This window comes from Emydura macquarii, unplaced genomic scaffold, assembly GCF_026122565.2.
Source record: "Emydura macquarii macquarii isolate MOO-44397 ecotype Brisbane River unplaced genomic scaffold, CSIRO-AGI_Emac_v2 contig_212, whole genome shotgun sequence".
NCBI classification, from domain to species: Eukaryota; Metazoa; Chordata; order Testudines; family Chelidae; genus Emydura; species Emydura macquarii.
In genome coordinates, this window is record NW_027130349.1 from 7,966,770 (window position 1) to 7,989,611 (window position 22,842).

Here is a 22,842-nt window from a genome sequence, read left to right on the forward strand (position 1 = left end):
GGGGTATCCATTCTCCCTGAAAGCCAGGCCCTGTTCCTTACCCCAGAGCAGTCCAGCCACACACAAGACAGCGGGACTGATTGAGATGCAGGGAAGGCATATCTGGTGAGTGTGGGGGGCAAATCTTTTTTTTTTTTTTTTTTTTGTGGTTATGTCCCCAGTCCAGATTCTTAAAAGGAGTTTGTGTTTTTGAGGGGAGGGTCTTAATGGGTGGTCTCAAACTTCAGTGGAGGGTTACTCCCGCAAAAGACTATTTATGTGCAGAGGTATGCTCCGAGAATCCTCTGTGGATATCTCAAGGAAACTTTCATGTAGGCAATCTGTTAATCTTTGCAGAAGGTTTCTGGGGAGGGCAGCCATATTTCTTCTGCCACAGTAGGATACTTTTCCCCGCCACTCTGCTATTAAATGAGCAGGCATTGCAGAACACAGCATAGCAGCATAAGGGCCAGGCCTGTACCCTGATGCTTGCAGCAAATCTGCCCTTCTATCTTCGAGTGATTGCTCATATCCATTCCAATATAGGTGTGTGCACGCCCACAGTGCACGGTTCCCGGAACTTTTTTCCCCTTAGCTAGCTCCGTAGGGCTGGCTCTGGTGCCCCCTGGAGGGCCGCGCCCATGCCGCAGCACATGAGGCACTGCCGGCCCTACGCCCCCTCAGTCTCTTTTGGTCGATAGAACTAGCACTTGCTCTGCAAGTGCCATTCCCCTTCTTTGATCTCTTTGTTAATCAAAGTACCTAGTTAAAGTAGTTGTTAAGTGTTGTAGCTTAGGAAGAAGTCCCTGACAGACTTAAGGTGGCTGGGCTATGTCCCGGCCGCCTGGGTTTAACAACCAGTTGCCCCCCCCCCCCCCCGTCTTCCCCCCCCCCCCCCCCCGCCCGTCTTCCCCCTCCACTCGGTACCTTAAATGCCTAGGGGGAGAGCAGACAGAGTCAGATATGCAAGGCTTTTAAACAGTGAGCAGAGCAGAGAGATCAGTTTTAAAGCCTTGCTCCTATCAGCGCTCCGCTCTGTGTCCGGGTCGTCCTGCTCCCCCTTGGTGCGGAGCGCACCGTCGGCACCAGATTCCACACGAAGCAGCATCCCCGGTACCGATGACGAGGAGAGCGCATGGAGCGCGGACACTCCCCTGAGCCGTGGGTACGGGCAGGGTCGAGGGCAGAGATGCACCAGCCACGACTCGTCGAGTCCCTTCCGGGTCTGCATCTCTGTGCAGGGGTCCACCCCCGACTCTTCGGAGTGGGAGAGTGCCCCTGCCAATGCGGCGGCTGGCGGGATGAGCCTTGTTGGCCGGCCTATGCCACCTTTGCCGCCCTGCCCCCCTGCTCCCCCCCCCACCGAGGGAGAAGGGGCTGGGGTCCCAGGGCAAGCCCATGTGGGTCCCCCCGAAGGGCGGTGGAGATCCCCGGTACGGGGAGGAAGATCTCCCGCCAGGTGGCCACCAGGGGTAGAGCGAGGACGCTACCCCAGCACTAGCGGTGCCGGAGCCCCGGGTGGCAGCTGGGCTCCCGCCGGCTCCACAGCAGAACAAAACAAAAAACAAACAAAACAAAACAAAAAAGCGGTAGCAGTGGGGCTCCTGCCAGCTCACACCCCTCGCCGGCTCCGCAGCCCCAAGCGGGGCTGGAGCCCCCGACAGCAGCGTGGCTCTCGCCGGCTCCGCTGCCCCAGGTAAGGCTGGAGCCCCCGGCGGCAGTGGGACTCCAGCCGGCTCCGCACCCCCAAGCGGGGCTGGAGCTCCCAGCGGCACTGCAGCCACACAAAAAAAGAAAAGGCCGGGCCGGAGCTCCCGAAGGCATCAGGGCTCCCGCGGGCAGTGGGGCTCTACCAGCACCGCAGCCCCAAGAGGGGCTGGAGCTTGCAATGGCGACGCAGTTCCTCGCGGCACCGGGGTCCACACGGCACCGAGACTCCATGGCATGCTGCAGCTCTCCACAAAGCTGAGGGGCTCTTTGGAGCTCCCCTCAGCGATAGGCAGTGGAAGCACGGTTCCCAGTGTGGGCAGGGCACCCGGGACCTTGGACAACCGCCTGTGTGGCGGCTCGGGTCCCACGGGGGGGGCAGTTGTCAGAACAGCTGACGCCCCCTCAAGGTTCCAAGCAGGTGACAAAAGTGCTAGTAGGGGTACAGTCTGTGCCAAGGCACAGACTGAGTCCCATGAGCACCACTTCTCGGTTGAGGAGTTGGACCCCGTGGAGACACCCTCCTACGGGGGCACCCCTTTGGCAAGGGGAGCACCCGCAAGACTTGCCTCGGTAGTCCTATTACTCCTTCCCGGACGAGGCAGTCTCCAAGGGCCACATGGCACCACTGAAAGATTTCAGGGCGCACCAGGAGTTGCCCAAAAGCAGGGCCCCTACATTGAGGTTGGCTTCTGCCATCCTGCACGGAGGAATCATGCTTGTTAAGGCAGCGCTCCAAACGTCAAACAACGCTGCTGCCGCGGCGGGTAAGGCCATAGCCCCTGCAAGTTTCAAGAGGAAGTGCTCATGGCTGCAACCATCAGGCCCGTCCAGGAGGTGCAGCAATCTATCCAGAATGCCTGGATCCAGGAGTCTAGTATGCCGCCCTCGCCCTACAAGGACGCATACTTTCATGGGTCCATCCTCCGGAGCCACCAGGGGCTGGCTCCTACTACCAATTTAGAGCCTGCCCCTTGACCTATCTTCGGCTCCAAGGGTGTTCACAACTTGCGTGGCAGTAATGGCGGCCCACCTCAGGCAAAAGGGTGTGCAAATCTTTCCCTTCCTGGTTGATTGGTTGATGGGGGTAGGTCCAGGTTCCCAGTGCAGGTCAGCGCGACTTACACTGCTCCACGTGCAGCAGGCTGGATCTGCTCATGAACGAACAGATGTCCACTGACCCCAGTGAAACGCATAGTGTTCCTGGGGGCCACCCTGGACGCTCCCCAGTCCAGAACATTCCTGCGTCAGCCATGTTTTTAGGTGCTATCTATCATCTCCCAGCTTCACTGATACTCCACGACAACAGCCAGGTTCTGCCGACTGCTGTTAGGCCACATGCCAGCCTGCACATACATAGTGAAGCTAGCTTGCCTGAGACACAGTATATGTACCGAGCAAACACCCACTGAACTGGGTGGTCCAGTTCCCCATCTGCCCTAGCCTCCCTGGACTAGTGGAGATTCCCCAGGGCAGTAGGGAAGGGTGTTCCCTTCACGGAACTGATCCTGTCAGTCACCTTAAGTTCCGGCAACTCATGTGGGATGGGAGCTACATGGGTGTCAACCTGAGCACTCTGGTCGGTGGAGGAAAAGTGCATGCAGGTCACCGTGGGGGAGCTGAGAGCCATTCACCTAGCATGCAGGCTGTTCCTCCGATCCCTGACAGGCAGAGTGGTGCAGGCGCTGCCGGACAACACTGCAGCCATTTCACATGAAGAGGCAGGGACGGGCACCCTCCCGGCCTCTCTCTGAGGAACCTACCCGTCCATGGGGCTTTGCCATGAGGCACGACTCTGCTGGAGTGCATCTCACCTCATGGGGGTGAAGAGTGACGAGGCGGATCACCTCAGCAGGTCGTTTCTACCCCACCACGACTGGTCGCTGCACTCAGGGATAGTGACTGCGATCCTCCAGAAGTGGGGTGTCCCCCAACCGGATCTGTTTGTGTCGGTTGGGAATGCGCAGTGCCAAGGCTCGGCTTGCGCCAGGGTCATGAGACTGGGTTGCTTTCAGATACGTTCCTCAGTAATGGGACGGGGACCCTCAGGTCTGTGTTCCCGCCCACTCCACTCCTGCCAAAGGTCTTATTGAACATAAACAGGCAGGGCAGATGTCATATTCACTGCTCAGGCCTGACCAAGCCAGCGCTGGCTCAGCATGCTGCTGGACCTTTCGTTCTCTCTGCCCATGGAGCTCCCAAGGCGACATGACCATCTCTCCCAGGACCACAGTGGCCTGTTGCACCCGGTCCTGGATTCCCGGCAACTCACGGCTTGGAGGCTCTGTGCCTGACGGAGGTAGGGGGGCCTGCTCGGTGCAGGTCCCACAACTCCTACTGGGCAGCAGGGACCCTTTCTACACAGGTCGTGTATCAAGCTAAGTGGTCATGGTTTACCTCTTGGGCGGAGTCCTGGGGCATTCCGCCAGCCTCTTGCCTCCGCAGGCGACCCTGGAGTACTCCGGGGTCTGGTGCTGGCCTCGTTCACGGTCTACTTGGCAGCTATTTTGGCCTTCCATTACCCGCTAGCGGGGAGATCCCCGTTCTCCCATCCCACGTTGGTCAGGGTGCTCAAGGGGGTGGAGAGGCGGTATCCCCGGGCCCGCAACCCGGTGCCTCCTAGGGATATCAGCCTGGTCCTCTTGAGACTCATAGGGGCCTCTCCTTTGGACATGGCTTCACGCCCTCTGCCGCGCTTCGTGGACGGTAACCTTCCGGGCAGCCATTACCTCAGCTTGGGGGGTCTCCAAACTTAAGTCCTTGACCTCGGAGCCCCCTTATACACTATTCTATACAGATAACTGCAGTGGAGGCCATGCCCAGCCTCCTAGCCTGGGTTGGTTTCCGAACCTCGTTGTAACTACGATTGATCTCTCCCTGTGTTTCCCAAACCGCGTGGTCTGGGTTTGGAGATGGCATTCGCTAGACATGAGACGAGCCCTGGCCTGTCACATCGAAGACACGGCCGTTCCAGAAATTGGCGCAGCTCCTTGCCACGGGCGGGGGACTGGATGAAAGGATCACCGGTCTCCACCCAGCACATCTCCGAGTGGATCACATCCTTTATCAAGTGCTGCTAGGAGCAGGCGAATGTGCCGCTGTCAGGTGTCATCACAACACATTCACCCGGAGCTAAAGCCTCATCTGCGGCTTTTCTGGAGAGAGTGCCCCTACAGGACATCTGCAAAACAGCCGCCTGGTTGTCGGTCCACACCTTCACGTTCCACTACGCCATCGTTCAGCAGGCGAGAGAGGACGTAGGATTCGGCAGAGCCGTGCTGAGGGCAGCTCACCAGTAACTCCTACCCACCTCCGAGGTATGGCTATTTAATCACCTATATTGGAATGGATATGAGCAATCACTCGAAGATAGAAAACAGGGTTACTTACCAGTAACTGTTGTTCTTCGAGATGTGTTGCCCACCCCCACCCTCTGTCCCCACTGTCAGAGTTGGCAGTGCCTCATGGGCTGCGGCATGGGTGCGGCACTCCAGGGGGTACTAGAGCCGGCCCTACGGAGCTAGCTAAGGGGGAAAAAAGTTCCGGGAACCGTGCACTGTGGGCGTGCACACACCTATATTGGAATGGATATGAGCAACACATCTCGAAGAACAACAGTTACTGGTAAGTAACCCTGTTTTTCCACCTGCGTTACCCTCAGGAGACTGATCTCACACATGGTCACCTGGAAAGATGGCGCAAGTTTAAAGTACCCGACCAATACAGTCACTCCGTTTTATTCCTCTGCCATGGACGGGGTCCCTGGTCGCCTCCCCAAGACTATTCCTAGTCCTAGTACTGTTGCAATGAGCATTATGGTTCAGGACACTGGTTGCCCTATGTTTTCTGCTGCTACAATTTACCCGAAGTGTCCTCTAATCCATTCTGCCCACCTCCTCCCAAACCGGTCCTTGGCATGTTACAGGGAAGCCTGGTGATCCCTCTCCTTGCTCAAGTGTGGATTGTGGATTTTAGTGCTAATGAAGCCTCTGTATAACAGATGTAAGGGCCTCTTGCTTACTATGTCTGTATCACCACTCCGACCTGTCTGATACATACAGATTGGAATGCGGGTCTGGCTTAGTTTTGTGAACATGAAGGGGAGTACTTTTTACATTGTAACATTTCCTTTACTACTTTGGGTCAGCTAACAAAATGGCATCTTTGTGCTTAGCTTATCTTGCAGTAGACATCTAAGCCTTTGCCCCCCGCTCAGCCCCCTTGCTGAACTCCAACTGAAAGACTTTCCCAGATTAGGAAGCAGAAAAAAACCCACGGGATGACATGTTCAGCGAACTAATGAACACTCCGTGGCTGCTGGCGCAGAGCTCAGAGCCTGGACAATGTCCTTGTCTGAAAAGCTAGACATGGACATGGAACACAGAAGATCTGCAGAGGAGCAAGAGCATGACATGCAACAGGAGATGTTACGTATTATGAGGGATCAGTCTGACATGCTGAGGTGTCTGGCAGAGCGCCAGGAAGAGCAGAGGCAGGACAGACTCCCTCTGCAGCCCCTCCAAAAGGCTCCGCCGCCTACCGCTTTATCAGCCCCCACCCCCAAGCGGTCTAGGAGGAGACTAAGCAGGATGCAGTACATGCTGCACTCCACACCGGTGGAGGCGAGCAGAAGGATGCAAACAGCCCCTTTCAGAGCTGCACATAACCACAGTAGCTTGCACAGTGACCCTTTACAATATTAAGTTCTCCTCCGTTCCCCCCATTATAACGATTCAAAAATAAAACTTTGTAGCGTTAAAAAATATCTGTCTTTATTCATTCATAGCTTAGGTGGGAAGAGAAGAGGAGGGGGCTGCTGGAGCGGGGGGGGGAGAGGATGAGAAATAAAGGCATAGTACAGACGTACATTACTGCAGTTCATTGCAAAACTAGTTTTTCAATGCTTCCCAAAGCTGAAGCACTCCATGGTTGGCTCTGAGCATAGCGCTGGAATCTGGCTGCTCAAAATTTGCACCCTACCTATCAGCTTCCATGGCCCAACCCTGGGGGACCTTTTCCCCCTTCATTTCACACAAATTATGGAGCACACAGTATGCAGATATAAGTGAAGGGATGTTCTTTTCACTGATGTCAAGCCTAATAAGCAGACTTCTCCATCTGGCTTTTAAGTGGCCAAATGCACATTCGACCACCATCCTGCACTTGATGAGCCTATTATTGAAACACTCCTTTTTGCTGTCCAGATGCCTGGTGTAGGGCTTCATTAGCCAAGGGAGCAATGGGTAGGCAGGATCCCCCAGGATCACTGTTGGAATTTCCACATCCCCAATGTTTATTTTTTGGTCAGGGAAGAAAGTGCTCGCCTGCATCTTATTGAACAGACCTGAGTTCCTAAAGATGCGTGTGTCCTTCACCTTTCCAGACCACCCCACACTGATGTCAGTGAAATGTCCCCTGTGATCCACAAGGGCTTGCAGTGCCACTGAGAAATATCCCTTCTGGTTTATGTACTCTGTGGTCGGTGCTAGGATAGGGATATGTGTGCCATTTATTGCCCCCCTTCCCCCCATAGTTTGGGAACCCCATTGCGGCAGACCCATCCACGATGTCCTTCATATTTCCTAAAGTCACTGCCCTTCTTAGCAGAAGCCTATTGATGGCCCTGCACACTTGCATCACAGCAGCTCCAACGGTGGATTTACTGACTCCGAATTGATTCCCAACTGAATGGTAGCAGTCTGGGGTTACCAGCTTCCACAGAGCAATGGCCACTCGCTTCTCCATTGTCAGAGCTGATCTCAAGCGAGTATTCATGTGCTTCAGGGCTGGGGACAGCTCCGTGCAAAGTTCAAGGCAAGTGGCCTTTCACATACGAAAGTTCTGCAGCCACTGCTCATCATCCCATACCTTCATAATGATGCGATCCCACCAATCTTTGCTTGTTTCCCAGGACTGGGACCAGAACCAGAGCTCTATGGACTGAAGATGATGCACGACAGCATGCAGCAAACGGGAATTGTTTCACTCTATGGCTTGTAGCACGGTGGCCTCAGTAACATCGTTATTTTCTGTGCTGTGGCTCCTCTCTCACCTTTGAAAATACTGCAAGATAAGCCGTGAGGTATTTGTAATGCTCAGAATGACAGTGCAGAGCTGAGTAGGCTCCATGTCTCTCTGGCAACGGTGTACGCACGGCATAGAAAAACCGCGCAAAAAAACAAGAAGAGAAGGGGAAGGAGCATGTTGCATCATGGGAGGACAACAAGCTTCCCAAAAGCCTCTGCAGCTAGTTGCACTACGGGATAGCTGCCCACAGTGCACTGCTTTGAATGTCGATCCAAGCGTGGCAAGTGGGGGGACACAAGAGCCTGGTGCAAGGAGCTTACTGTGATCACGCTCCTGCGACTTATAAAATTTGGCGGGTGAAAGTCTATTTAAACAGCTCCAAAGGGGTAACTGTGTTAGTCTGTGTACAGCAAAAATAACAAGAGTTCTGTGATACTTTAAAGACTAACAAATTTAATTTAGGAGGCATAAGTTTTCGTGAGGCTCAGCTCACTTCATCAGATGCAGAGGTAGAAATGAGAAACATAGGATCATCATATACGTATACAAGTGCATAGAGAACAATGGGGGAGGTGGATGAAAGCCGGGTACTTGAGGTCTAATGACAGTCATTGAGTAGGAGGTGAGAATGGGTAAGCAAAGCAAAGCAATTTACCTCTTGTAATGAGAGTTTGAATGTGTCAAGTTCGCAGATCATTTCTAACTCAGCAGTTTCTCTTTGAAGTCTGTTTTTGGAGCTTTTTTGGAGAAGTACTGCAACTTTCAGGTCAGTGACAGTGTGCCCTGGGAGATTAAAGTATTCTCCTACTGGTTTATGGATGTTGTTATTTTTTATGTCTGATTTGTGTCCATTTATCCTTTTGCGTAGGGATAGTCCAGTTGGGCCAATGTACATGGCAGAGGGCCATTGCTGGCACATGATGGCTTATATAACATTAGTGAATGTACAGATGAATGAGCCCCTTATGGTGTGATTGATGTGGTTAGGATCAGTGATGTTGTCACTACAGTCAGTGTGTGGGCAGAGCTGAACAATGGGGTTTGTTGCAGAGATAGGTTCCTGGGTTGGATTTTTTTTGTGGGGTTTATGGTTGTTGGTGAGTATTTGCTTCAGGTTGGGGGGCTGTCTGTAAGACAGGATGGGTCTGTCGCCCACTGCCTGAGCAAGAGATGGATCATCTGCTAGGATAGGTTGTAGATCTTTAATGATGTGTTGAAGAGATTTTAGCTGGGGACTGTAGGGGTTCTGTTCTGTTGTTTTCTTTGTTGTGTCTGTTCTGTAGTAGGTGACTTCTGGGTACCCGTCTGGCTCTGTCAATTTGTTTCTTCACTTCTCCAGGTGGGTATCGTAGTTTTAGGAATATTTCATAGAGATCCTGTAGGTGTTTCTCTGTCTGAGGGATCAGAGCAAATCTGGTTGTATCTTAAGGATTGGCTGTAGACAATGGATCGTGTAATGTGTCCAGGGTGAAAGCTGGAGGCATGAAGATATGTATTGCGGTCAGTTGATTTTCGGTATAGGGTGGTATTAGTGTGACCATCCTTTATTTTTATTGTAGTGTCCAGGAAGTGGATTTCTTGTGTGGACTGGTCCAGGCTGAGGTTGATAGTGGGATGGAAATTATTAAAATCCCGGTGAAAATCTTTGAGGGACTCTTTCCCGTGGGTCCAGAAGATGAAAATGTCATCAATGTAGCGTAGGTAAAGAAGAGGTATTAGGGGATGAGTTTTGAGGAAGCGTTGTTCTAGGTCAGCCATAAAAATGTTGGCATACTGTGGGGCCATGCGGATGCTCATAGCTGTGCCACTGACTTGGAGGTATAGATATGGATCAGGACAGAGTCACAAAGTTCAGCTGTGAGGTGTGACATCTGATCATCGGGGAAAGTGTTTTTGATGGCTTGAAGACCATCTTTATGTGGAAAGTTGGTGTAGAGAGCTTCTACATCCATAGTGGCTAGGATGGTATTTTCTGGGAGATCACTGATGGATTGTAGTTTTTCTCAGGAAGTCAGTGGTATCACGAAGATAGCTAGGAGTGCTGGTGGCATAGGGCCTGAGGAGAGAGTCCATATAGCCTGACAGTCCTGCAATGAGAGTGACAATGCCTGAGATGATAGGGCGTCCAGGATTTCCAGGTCTGTGGATCTTGGGTAGTAGATAGAATAACCCTGGTCGGGGCTCGGGGTGTGTATCTGTGTAGATTTGTTCCTGTGTTTCTTTAGGGAGTTTATTAAGTAGATATTTTAGTTTCTTTTGGTATTCTTCAATGGGATCGGACAGTAGTGGCTTGTAGAATGTGGTGTTTGAGAGTTGTTTGGCAGCCTCCTGTTCATAATCCAATTTATTCATGATGACAACAGCACCTCCTTTGTCTGCCTCTTTGATTACAATGTCAGAGTTGTTGTTGAGGCTGTGGATGGCATTGCGTTCAGCAAGGCTGAGGTTATAGGATAAGTGGTGTTGTTTGTCGACAATCTCAGCTTGTGCACGTCGGCGGAAACACTCTATGTAAAAGTCTAGTCTGTTGTTTCGGCCATCAGGAGGAGTCCATGCAGAATTCTTTTTTTTGTAGAGTTGGTAGGTAGGGATCTGTGGATTAGTGTGTTGTTCATTGTTGTGGTGGAAATATTCCTTGAGTCGGAGACGGCGAAAGTAGGATTCCATGTCACCACAAAAATCTACTTCAGTCTTCAGAGTAGACATACCCTTTGTCTTGAAATTTTATATCAAGACATTTTGGAGCCAAGAACATTGTAAATGATTCAGTCCAAACTAACGTTGCAGGTTAGTGAGTTGTGTGCAAAGTGTATAAACTATGGGCTAAATCTTTTTTAAGTCACTTAGAACTTCCAATGAAGTTTGCTGGTTAAGAGCCTTTGGCAAAGGCTCTGGGGTTTTTTCACCTTCCTCTGTGGCATGGCTCACTTGCTGGTGGAGTCTCTGTACCTTAAAGTCTTTAAACCATGATTTGAGGACTTTAATAACTTAGTCATAGGTTAGGGGTCTATTACAGGAGTGGGTGGGTGAGGTTCTGAGGCCTGTGTTCTGCAGGAGGTCAGACTAGATGATCATATTGGTCCCTTCTGACCTTAGAGTCTATGAGACTGAGCAAGACTGCAAGCTTTGGCTCATTATGAGTAAATAGACTAGATAATCACATAAAAATGTGTCAATAGGTTCTCTGTAACTTTGTGTCACTTAGAGAAGCATTTATTGTTTATAAACTGAAATGATACTGCCCTAAAACTGATACTAAAATCACCTCTTATTTAGATGTAGCCTGTTAATATATTTTTGCCATTCGTTCTTCAGCCAGAAAAAGTGTGGTTGCAGTCAGAAATGGTTTCAGGATTTTAATTTGCTTTGATTACAACTATTTCAATCAACGTGTATTTCCTTTTGTAATTATCTATGACAAGGGGTTTCAGATATAAGTAATTGTTAAGAGCGGTCTGCTTTAGTTACTCTCCATGAAACCTTGTTACTAAATTACTACATCTAGGGATGTGAGATTACAAATTTTTCTGTAACACTGGTAATAGGAATTCTGTAGCAAACCTCAGTATGTTTTCTGCCAGTTAGCCAGACAGCTTTTTGTAACTTGACAATTGTCAAATCCATTGTCAGCAATAGGAGTTTGGAAGTTATAGCTCTTTTTTATTCTTGTCAGTGGAATCACTGACTCCTTAGTTATCCAGTTTATTTCATTCCCTGTCATTGTTCTTGTCTGCTCAATGTATCATTAGAGAAATGGAACTGAAGTTTCACGCTTAGCTGTTTTTCCCCCCAAAAGATGTCTTTTTCTCAGTGAAGTACCAATTGAGTTAAAAAGCAGAGGAGGAAGGAACTGGCATTTTAAGCCTAGGATGGGGGGAAGTGGAGTTTCTCCACAGCTTAATTTAGAAAGGCTTTTGAGGTCACCATCTGAGAATGACCAGGCAGGTAATAGTAGAGAGCAGTGAAGACGGTATGCCTGAGGAAACTCTATTCTGAAGTATAATAATGATCTAAACACTGCTGCTTGCTTTTCCAGCTGCTTTTAGACATGGGGAATACTTTTATGTGCTACTCAACACAATATAAGCTGAACTGGCCAAATTCATCCCTGACTTTGCACCATAACTTCAGTGGAGTTACACCAGGGGATTTTGCCTTTACTCTTTGGATTGGTAACACATGTTCAGTTCAAAAATATGCTGGCTTCTATATCATCATCTTTGCCTAGTGATTTTTAAAGCACAATGCCATGATATGATGCAATTCAGTACACCAGGCCAAAAAGGCATATGAAAACAGACAGGACTGCAAAAGTGATGTCTCTCAACTAACATGTACATTGGATGGTTGGCATGTGAATTTTTTTCCAAAATGGGATTGGTATATCTGGATATTTTCAAATATATGGATATTCACACTAAACACAAAGAACCAGGCCAAACAGGGTTACAAAAGTATTTAGGCTTTTGGTTGTTTAAGTTATAAGAGTGTGGCGGGGGGATGGGAAACTAATCAGACCTGCAATTTCATTCTGCTGTCCCTGTCCAATGATGGAGGCTTAAATGAAGTTTAACTTCATTGATTATAGGAAGTGAAAAATATATACAAGCAAGAAATAAGAATACAGAGCCAGGTTGTGTTGTCAATTATATCAATGTAAATCTGAAGTAACTCTACTGATCACAATGGACTCCAGATTTAAACCCATGTGACTGAGACTAGAAACTGCCTCATTAGGTTAAAAATCAAGCACAGGTTATTCAATTAGGAATAAATTAAACACTTGCAGTTCACCTTTGTCCTTACAAAAGTCTTAAAAGTATAACTTTACCGTATTTTAATGTCCTAATTAAAGCAAAACAAAAAAAATAGTAGTTATGCTTCTGTGATTAATTTAATGGAGGTTTGGTCCTTTGTTCAAAACAAAACAAAAAACTTTCTAGCACCCTTCCTATCTTTTAAAACTGTACAAAAAATTAATCCCCCATGCAAATAACACACAGTCACTTTCAGGAAGACATTAATTACATCTGTTAGATTCAGTTAGGACTAAATTTTTTATGAATGTGTTGTAAACTTTATCAAAAGGGATTTGAAATAGAACAGCTACACAACTATAATCACATCAATGCATTCTGGCACTATTATCATACAATACATTGGCTACCCTACTGGAAAACAATTACTCTACCAAACAATGAAGATTTTTTCAGTAAATTGTGACCTGGATCTGTCTTCAGTGTCAGAAAATTTTTAAAACAGAAGAATATTGAGTTGTATATTATTCCATCTTCAGAAAGGAAAGAAACAAAAACTCTGTTTATAAGTTTTTGTTTTACATAAGTATAAATGTAATGGGTTTATGAACTTTCTCAGTTGGATAATATTTGACTTTCCTCTCTCTACAAATACTTAGCTGAAAATCAACCAAGAATATCACTGCAGATACCACAAGAAAGAACCCCCCTGCAGCCATCACAGCCGAGAACGCCATTACAGCCACAGCCAGGAACACCCATACACTCATCAGAGCCAAGAACACCACTACAGCCGCCACAACCAGGAACATCGCTGCAGCCATCAGAGCCAAGAACACCACTACAGCCGCCACAACCAGGAACATCGCTGCAGCCATCACAGCCAAGAACACCACTACAGCCGCCACAACCAGGAACATCGCTGCATCCATCACAGCCGAGAACACCACTACAGCCACCACAACTAGGAGCCCCTCTTCAGCCATCACAACCAAGAACTCCCCTACAGCCGTCATTACCAGGTTCAGCCAGTTTACCACTTTTGCCTGGATTAACTGGGATCCTTATGGAGACCGGACAGGCTGGTCCTCCTGGCACAGTTGTAATGTCAGGAAGCGGACGGCCTAAAGGCGTAGATGGTCAATATACTGTGCCCATCGCTGAAGGATATGCGGGAGCACCAGGTGAGAAAACTGAAGTGTTATCCAAGTGATCACTTTATAACATTTGACCCCAAAGCCAGTATTACTGGACTTACGTTATGTTAAAGTAAAGAACACATAGTTCAGCTAAGATTATAGAATAGCTTGCTCTTTCATCAGTAAGTAAGGCAAGCTTAGCTGTCAGATTCCCACAGTGAGTTTGTTACTCTCCACACAAAGTGATTTTAAAGCTGCCCTAAGTGCTTAGGGGGACTGGCTAGCGGTTTAAAGTGGCAGAACTGGAGTGTGATACACTTTGCCAGTCCCCAGAGGACATGAAATGATGCTTAACTGCCATATGTTAGAGCTGTTATATTAGAACAGCCTTTAGTTGATTTAATTAGCATGAGGTCTGTTTTGCCCCACAGCTGGCCACAGGACCAGAGGAGATATAAAGAAGGCTTAAAGTCAATTTTGCCTCCCCTGCAAAGCTGCACCAAGCGTAATGCTAGTACAGCTGCTGTGCAGTCCTCAGTTGTGGGACTATGTACTACTAAGGTAGTTTAAAATAATCTACTTAGCCACAGTAGACACAACAGAGCCAAGGCATTGTAATGGGGAATTTGGTCCTCTTTTTATGGCTACTACTGTTTTTAACAGTCTTAATGGTATGAATTTCTGCCATCTGATACTGTGCACGTGTTGTTGAAATGAGTTGCTGTTTGATTTAAAAAAAAAAAAAAGAAAATACTGGTAGACTGTTGTGATATTTAGACTATTTACTCTGTTATTCACTGTATAACATACTTATTTTGTTTTATAGGATATCCAAAATCATCTCCTCCTTCTACAGACTCGCAAGGTAATCCAGTTGTTACCTAGGAATTCTTTGAACAACCATTCACTTATTTTATAAATAGAAAATTCTAGTACAGTGAAATTAAACAGCAAGAATGAGAATGTTTTTTTAAGGAATAGGCACAGTTCTAACCTCTTTATGCTGGAAAGGGACAACCAACAGGGATGACTGTATTCTCCTCATAGTATTCATACTAGTTTTTGTGTCCTGGCTGAGAGGATGTTCAGGGCATGTGGAATATGAAATGGTAATAGAGAAAATGGCATTTAACATGTATTTAATTTTTCTTTCAGTCCCTAGAAGGTCACTACTGAGAGAACTAACTAAAAGTTTTGGGTCATTTTCAGGATTTAGCCTTAACTTTAAAGGAACTCTTAATGCAGTTCTGCCAACCCCTAGCATTCAAAAATAATGAGTTAACTCCCCCAAAATCATGACATTGGTTTGATGGACATGGTAAAAATCAGATTTTTAAAATTTTTCTTTAGAAAAATGTCAGATATTTGTTCTGGCCTTAAATTTAATGACAGCGTGTTTTTACAAAATCTAAATTTGAATTTGATTTGGTTCTTTTAACAATAATCTGAAACAATGACAGTTATAGTGCAGAGGGGGAGTTCTTCAATGCCTAAATGGTCCCCTTTTGGCCTACTTAAAAAGATATGTTGCAATCCCTTCCTAGCGATGAAGTGAGCTGCTCTTCTTGGGTGAAATCCTGGCTCCATTGAAGGCAATCTGAATTTTGCCGTTGACTTCAGTGGACCCAAGATTTCACTCCACGTCATCAAAATTAAAAGGTAATTTACTAGTTTAATTTATCTGAACTGTTGTACTTACCGTACATCACTATCCATCAATATATTTGGATTACACAAAGTGTAAATCTTTCAATAAATGGATAGAACTTATTAGTTTACTTAGCCCAAAGATAAGTTTGCTAGGTCATCTGACAACCCTACAACCTCTTCCTCAGGATGTTAAAAAAATCTTTCAGTTTAGCCCTTTTTATTTCTAAGCAATTAATATTGTTATCCTGGATCAAAATGGATCCTCCCACGCTCTCTTCACAGAGAATGATTTAATCGACTTCTTGTTTGAAGAAATGTCAGCAACAGATAAAAATGAAACATTAGAATTTTATGGCATCTGAAGACATTTCCTTAGGACTTTGTTCACTGGGGCTGAGCAAATTGCAGAGACAAGGCACGACAAATTGGTCTGGGAATTGACATGAAGACCATTGTAAGAGTTCATGCTATAATCCTGATGTTAAAACTAACTAATTAGAAACATAATGTAGCCTTAGAGAAGGCTTTGTATTTGGGGAGTGTGTGGGTGGGAACAAGAAGCAGTAGGGTAGGGTTCTGGAAAGGGATAAGAAGTAAAGGAAAAAATTATTTATCTTGATATCAACAAAAGCCATGATAAATGTCTAGACCTATATATTGTGATCATACTCTCACAATGGTTTTTTTCCTTTGTACTAGTATTTTATAGACAAGAGTGTTTTCACTGGCTTATGGTTAAACTGTATGAAACATAACAGTATAATGTGCTTTTAAATGTGAAAGATGTTGAGAAACAAAAACAAAGTTTTATTGTGGCAGCTATTAGCTGCATTCAGGAAATATAGTAAAAGAACCAGACACCACCCAAGTAGATCTATCTACCAGCTAGAGAGGAAGATTTACCAAAGAGGTTTCCTCTGCTAAATCTCTATACTTTTTCTTAATTGCCCTAGACTATAATTAGTAAAACTGAAAATAACTGTACTATTTACATTATATATACACACACTCAGTGTGTAACAGCCTCCATCTCAGTGTCTCTCAAACTCAGATATCAGATGCACTCATATAACACAGTGATGAACATGGCATAAATGCCTTGGTGTAGATCCTCAGCTGACAACAATGGAGCTATAATAGTTTATAGCAGCTGAGGATGCACCCTGGTTGTTAGTACTGCAGTGTATACTTACAAACATCACTGAACGGCAGCCACGTCTGGGGCAGAGAATAGCACTTAGCACCCTATGCAACAGCTGAGGAAGGAGACCTTCTAGTTAAAGACACTGGAGCAAGGTGTTACTCCAAGGTGTCATGCAATCTTTAACAGGACCTCTGTTTTTAATTTCTTGTCCGAAGACCCACCCTCAGTAAATTTCAGGTACTGAGTTTGTCTCAAAAGAACACAGGGCTGAGTTGACCTTTCTTGTATTTGAATGTACACTTCCCAAAATAAAAGGTTTTTCAAGCCTGAGACTTAGATTACTAGACCATCCCACTCAGCACTCTTTTAACTTCTGCTCCTGTATAGTTTCTACAGTTTTGAAAGCGTTGTAAGTACTAAGTTGATGGCTCTGCTCCAATCCCCTGGACTGTCTGAGTCCTCTTCTTGGCTGCTAATTTACGTATTTCCTGTATCATAGAATTTCATCTAACCTCTTCAAGTTCAAGAATATCCATTGACATACAGCTACAGGCTAAATTTCAAGTTCACCTGTAGTTCAATAAAAATAAAAAATATCCAAGAAATACTTTGCACTTACATAACACCTCTTATCCAAAGCTCTTCAAGCACTTTACAGATATTAATGAATTAAATCTTCCAGTTTGCTTACTGAGGTAAGGAAGTAAATGTTAGCTGTATTTTACACCCAGGGGAGCTGAAGCAAAGAAAGATTAAATGATAGGATCAAAGTGGATCCTCCTAAGCTCTCTTTATACAGAACAAATTTAGTCAAATCCTTGTTAAAATAAATAGCAGCAGCAGATAAAAATGACACATTAGAATTTTATGGAGTCTGAAGCCATTTCCTTAGTCTTTGCTCATTGGGGGTTGAGAAAATTTCAGACACAGGCCAAAATGAATAGGACTGGGAATTGATGAGAAAGAGCTTGTACGCGCCCGAAATCCCAGAGCAAGTCAAGGGCAGAGCCAAGAACAGGATTTGGATCTTCTGACTCAGAGTCTTCTGCCTTAACTGTTTCCTCTCATGCTTACCTCTCCACAGTCTTCATTAACACAGTTTGTGAAGATTGAATGCTCATAGTGCTGTTTTAATGAATGTTGATGGTTCCTTTAAAAGGAACTGCATCTCAAGTGTAGTATTGGGGACAGCTGAGTTGGTGGACAGCATTGATCGTGAATACCTTTTATCCTTCTGATTATATAAATAAAACATTCAGCTATTTCATGTAACATTGATTTTGAATTGTTCAGACTTGTCTAATAGCTAGCTATCATGAATTTCTTCAGGTTGTATTGAATGGCAAGTTTTAGGATACTTTGATACAAGTCTATGTCATTTATTTATTATTGTTGTTATAGTTATTAAATATTTATATTGACATAGTGCCCAGAAGTCCCAGTCTGGATCAGAGTTCTGTTGTGCTCAGCACTATACAAACACATAATAAGACAGGGTCTGTGTTCTGAAGGGAGAATGAATTGAACATGAAAACAATGCTGCCATTCTTTCTGATTAGATTTTACTTTCCAGCCCGTGTTTTATTTTTCTGCAGCATGGAATTTGGATCCTTTGCTGGGATTATCTGGGTTATCATTTAATCAATTCCCTGCCACAACAGGGGCCTTGAGCACTGGTGCACCTTGGTCCTTCCTGTTCTCTGCCTCTGGCACAATAGTCTAGTCCATTGTAGGCTATAATACTTTGGTTTAATTTTGGTGGTTGGGTTTAGTGTGCAGGTGCTGAGTGGTGGTACCCTGTGATATACAGAAGGTCAGACTATATGATGTAGTGGCCCTTTCTTGCCTTAAATTCTATGATTAGTGTCTGTTTTTGTTCCTCACTTTAGAATTTCTTCTTCTTACCACTGATGGTGACAATACTCTGGTTTGTATTCATTTGTGTTAAAGTATGAGCCTATCTGAGGTAAATAATTTCTCTGTATTTTCCTTTGCCCCAGTAGCTGTTTACTGTTGATGTGTACTTGTTAGGCTTAAAGGAAGAGTCCAGTTCACAAAAGCTTGATGCAGAGATGTTGTTTTAAGAATTGCTGAGATTGGCTGATATCTAGGTATGTGACATTTGAAGAGGAATTGGATAGGGAACATGGGTATTTAAGGGGACCAATAAGTAGGTGATACAATGAGCATTCTGCCACTTTGAACTCAAAGGTGGGATTTGGAAGAACATAAAGGACAAGGTGGGGAGCAATGTTACTAACAAGCGCTGGGGAGAAACATTATGAAACTAAGTAGAGAGAGTGTTTTTGTGGGCCAGACACAAAGGAACATATTCAGTGGCAAGTATTAAAAACAAACAAACAAAAAACCTACCTCTGTGATGCACCTCAGGGCCAGACCTTCAGTTGATGTAAGTCAATGTACTGTCATTGACTTCAGTGGAACTACACTGCTTTACACCATCTGATTCCCCTCACAACTTCTGACTTGTCTGCATGGCACCAACAAAATGCAGTAGAATGGTGTGGTTTGTAAAGCACACTAAGATGGTGTGCTCTAACTGCTCAGGGTAGACCTTGTTGGCATAGTCTAAAAGATACCTAATTCACATTAATATAACACACTTCTTGCCGTGCTCTGTATATAAGCCCCTAGATTTACTTAGGGGCAATGTCAGAGATGATTCTAAGAGAGTTTACACTATGTAACTTGATTCTTCCAGGACCCACCAGCTGAAGGAAGTAAGTTACACTTCCATAGACTCAGCCCTGGTCTACACTTACCTGGAGATTTGGCGGCAGTCGATGGGAGTTGCGCAAACTACGCAGAGTAGCTTGCGTAACTCACGTCGACTGCTCTGCTTCCCTTCTGCGCGCTGTCTATACTGCGCTGTTCCCGTCGATGCAGCGTTAAGCTACTTGAGGGGGTGGTTTACCAGTGTCAACTTCCTGATCGATTGAGCGGGTCTACACTGACCACTCAATCGATCCAGAAAGATCAATCTGGCGGCAGCAAATTTGCCGCCGTCAGTATAGACATGGCCTCAGTTAGATTCTCAAACACTGACTGACATGTAGTTTACAAATGATGCTTTCTTGTCTATGTTATTCTGTATATGTTCTATCACTGTAGTACCTGTGTGCCTTCCAGTGCAGTTAGCAGTGTGACTAACATCTGTCACATGTGGTTCATTCTTTCTCTTATCTTTTCCATGGGGGAGGGGAAAGGGAATTGTGTGTGAAGTGTAGTGTGTTGTTTTGGTTGTGTTTTCTTTTTTTCATCTCTGAATACAGCCCATTGAGTCTTGCGGAGACCTACGGTCCTGTAGGAGTGTAGCAAGAGCTGCAGCTAGCAGATTAGTGTAAATAGATGTAAGCTAAGGTCGCTTCAATATTTTAACTCCACTTTCTTATGACTCTTCAGCATACAAGTTACATCAGCTTAGATTTCCTTACATTCGCTCATTTCTATTTAAGTAGGTGTAATTAACCTTAAGTCTAATTGACCAGAGTATAAGGGAAGTTAACTTGCACAACATTCTGAAAGCTGACAGGACTTCCTTGCATGTGAGAACCCTGGCTAACAAATCATACTGCCTGCCTATTTGTAGCAATAAAGCAATGTGTTACCTAGATTTTTTTTGTTGTTCTTTCTATTTTTGTGGTTCCACAGTGTGACACGCTTTTATTTGAGACATTGAGTTTTCAAACCTGAAACTCAGACAGAGAAAATGACTTCAATCTTGTGGGGAAGAATAGCATTGGTAGAATGGAATAAGGTGGAGAGCTTGGAAGAGGTCATGTTTTACCTCTCCAAATGCTGCTGTGGGGGCCACTGACAGAAAGATATAGGGCACATTTCCAGCAGGGGTTATCCAGGCAGGAGCAATCAGTGGCAGGATGGCTCCTGAAGAAGGGAGCTCCAAAAGCAGCATGAAACACTTGGGCTGAAATCCTTGCCCCATTGAAGTCTATAGCAACACTCTTAGGGGATTGTAGGCCATTCCCCCTGTGTACCCTTCTCTCCTCCTCAAGAGAAGCATATGTTAAAGAAAACCCTCGTAGGTGAACCCGATTTCGAGGCTCCTCTGCTGTTCTCTGCGACAATGTGCTATAGGAGGAAATGTTAGGTGTCTCAATCCTTTTGTGGTGAGAAAACTGGAAAATGACCCAGTTGCATGGGCTCCACTCATGCTAGCCTCTGCAGAGTGACAGTATAAATATGAAAGCAATGTGTGCACAAGATCACAAACAAACTCTACCACCAAGCATAAAAGGCAACATCTTTAGCATGATTGTTTTTGGATTCTGCTCTCTTCCCCATTCTAGGACCTGCTGCTGCCACCTCTCTGGTGTCTTTTTCTGCTGGTCTTACTCAGAAGCCTTTTCCCAATGAAGCAGGTGTGGTCCATTTCAACAAAGTGCTTGTAAATGATGGAGACTATTATAATCCTAACACAGGTAAAAAAGGACACACAGGGGAGCTGGGTGGGCAATATCATGGGATAGAAACATTATTACAGTATCTAGAGTGCTGTCAGTGTGCTTGTGCTGTAGAAACAAAATACAGTTTTATAGTATAAATCAGACACACCTGGGTTAAAACTACCTGTCACACACTGGAGGATGACCGAACCTTAAAGTGCAAGTATCTATGCATTTGCAAAAAGACTTTGTTAAAGGAAATTCAGGTTGCTTAGCAGAGCCTTGTATCCTTCCAGAACATGGAAGTTGGCAGCAGAAAATTTAGACATAAACCCAAATCTGCATTTCCTGGTTTTCTTTGTTTTGTGGTCATGACATCCACACACATCTCCCACCTCCGCCATCTCTGCAATCTTCATAAGATGCCTCACAGTAATGATGGGGGGAGCAGACAGAGTTAAGGTTGTGGGGGGGGGGGGCGCTGTGGTATGGGAGGCATGACCGTAACTCTGTATTTCTAGTACGTGTGTCGTCTTTTATTCTGACTATTTTCTCTCTTTTAGAGGTGTATTTATGGGTACCAGCTTCTATGTTTTGGAAGTGTACAAGGCCCTGCTTTGCAACCTTAAGTCCCCTTTAACAGTGTTTTTCATTAGCGAATTTCTCTTGTTTGAGAAATTGATTGTAGTGAGGGGGACATGATTGAAGCCTCCTTGTGGGGACATATGATGGAGTTCCCTGGACACATGTTCAGCTCCTCTAAATGTAGGTAGTGTCGGAGTGGTTATAGGAAAGTGGAAACCAAGGAGCGCAGCTACTAGCTGGAAGCAGGGCGCTGCACACTCCTTGTGTCCAGGAGAGGCTGACGGAGAATCCCAGAGCCTTTTCCCCAGATTGGGGAGAAGTGGGTGAAGAAAGGATTTAGAGCTCCTCTCTGCTCCAGTAGTGGCTGGGGCATTGCCTTACCTGTCTTCCTCTTTTGAAAGCTTCAGGACACTCACAACCGCTGCTGCATACCCAGAAGGCATGCAGAGGATGTGAACTGTGCCCTTCATCTCAACGGACATATTCTTCTCTCCTGCCCCACCACATATTCTGAGTGCTTTGGCATGTTAGGGAATCTGCCAATTCTCAATTCTGCCAGGCCTTGTCTTCACTGATGCAAAAGATGTATTTTTAACCTCAGGGTAATTAGTGTGTGTGAGCTGTTCTGAGGTTAAAAACACAGTGAAGATGAGGCACTTTAGTTTTGCTAAGAGGTAAATTTGGCAAGATCAGTACTATACCCTTCCCTAATCATGCACCTATATCCCCATTGTCTGTAGCATGCTCCTGGTTTCTGCATTCTCATCTCTGTTGGTTGTACATGTGACGTGCCCTGCACGTGCCCATTCTCTACTCCCCACCAGCACTGAGTGTTACAATGCCTAAGTCCCTTTGTGAATCTAAGGCTCTCTCCCTTCCTTTTTGCAGCCAGCCTTCCACACCCAGACTCATTTTTTTCCTAATCTAGATTTCCACATTTTCCGGTTGGATGTAGCATGGGTGTGATGCACCCTGCGTAGGCTGGGCCCCCCACATCTTTGACTCAATCACATTGGCACGCAGTACAGAACTATTGCTTTGTGCTGACTAGAGTTTTAGAAGGTGTTGATGAGATCAGGGTAGATAATATGAGCTAACCCCACACATTGAAATCCATCTCTAGACAAAGCCTGAAAGCTTGTCTACACACAGGTAGCTATTCCACTTTAAATCCACACACTACCTTGTTCTGGAATTACTGCCATATGTAGACAAGCCTTCAGGCTTTGTCTAGACTGAGATGTCAAGCTGTGGTGCTAGGCTCCTGTTCTCTAGCTTGACCTCCTTAACACCTCAAATTATTCTGAGACTGTGTGAATTTAGCTATTCTGGAATAGTCCCATGTGTAGGCAAGTCCTGAGAGTCAGTCTTTGTGTACATTTATGAAGGCTTTGCTAGCAGAAGACAAATACTTGGTTGAACTTTTTGCA

At 45.8% G+C, this 22,842-nt stretch overlaps 1 protein-coding gene across 1 annotated transcript in view; it reads left to right on the forward strand.

Moving 5' to 3' along the window:
- The window catches only part of EMILIN2 (elastin microfibril interfacer 2), a 48,821-nt gene that overhangs the window by 23,438 nt on the left and 2,541 nt on the right, over window positions 1–22,842 (forward strand). Inside the window, exons 5-7 of the mRNA XM_067547172.1 lie at window positions 13,130–13,654; window positions 14,436–14,474; window positions 20,732–20,863. Coding sequence (XP_067403273.1) covers window positions 13,130–13,654; window positions 14,436–14,474; window positions 20,732–20,863 — 696 coding nt within the window. The remainder of the gene's footprint in view (window positions 1–13,129; window positions 13,655–14,435; window positions 14,475–20,731; window positions 20,864–22,842) is intronic.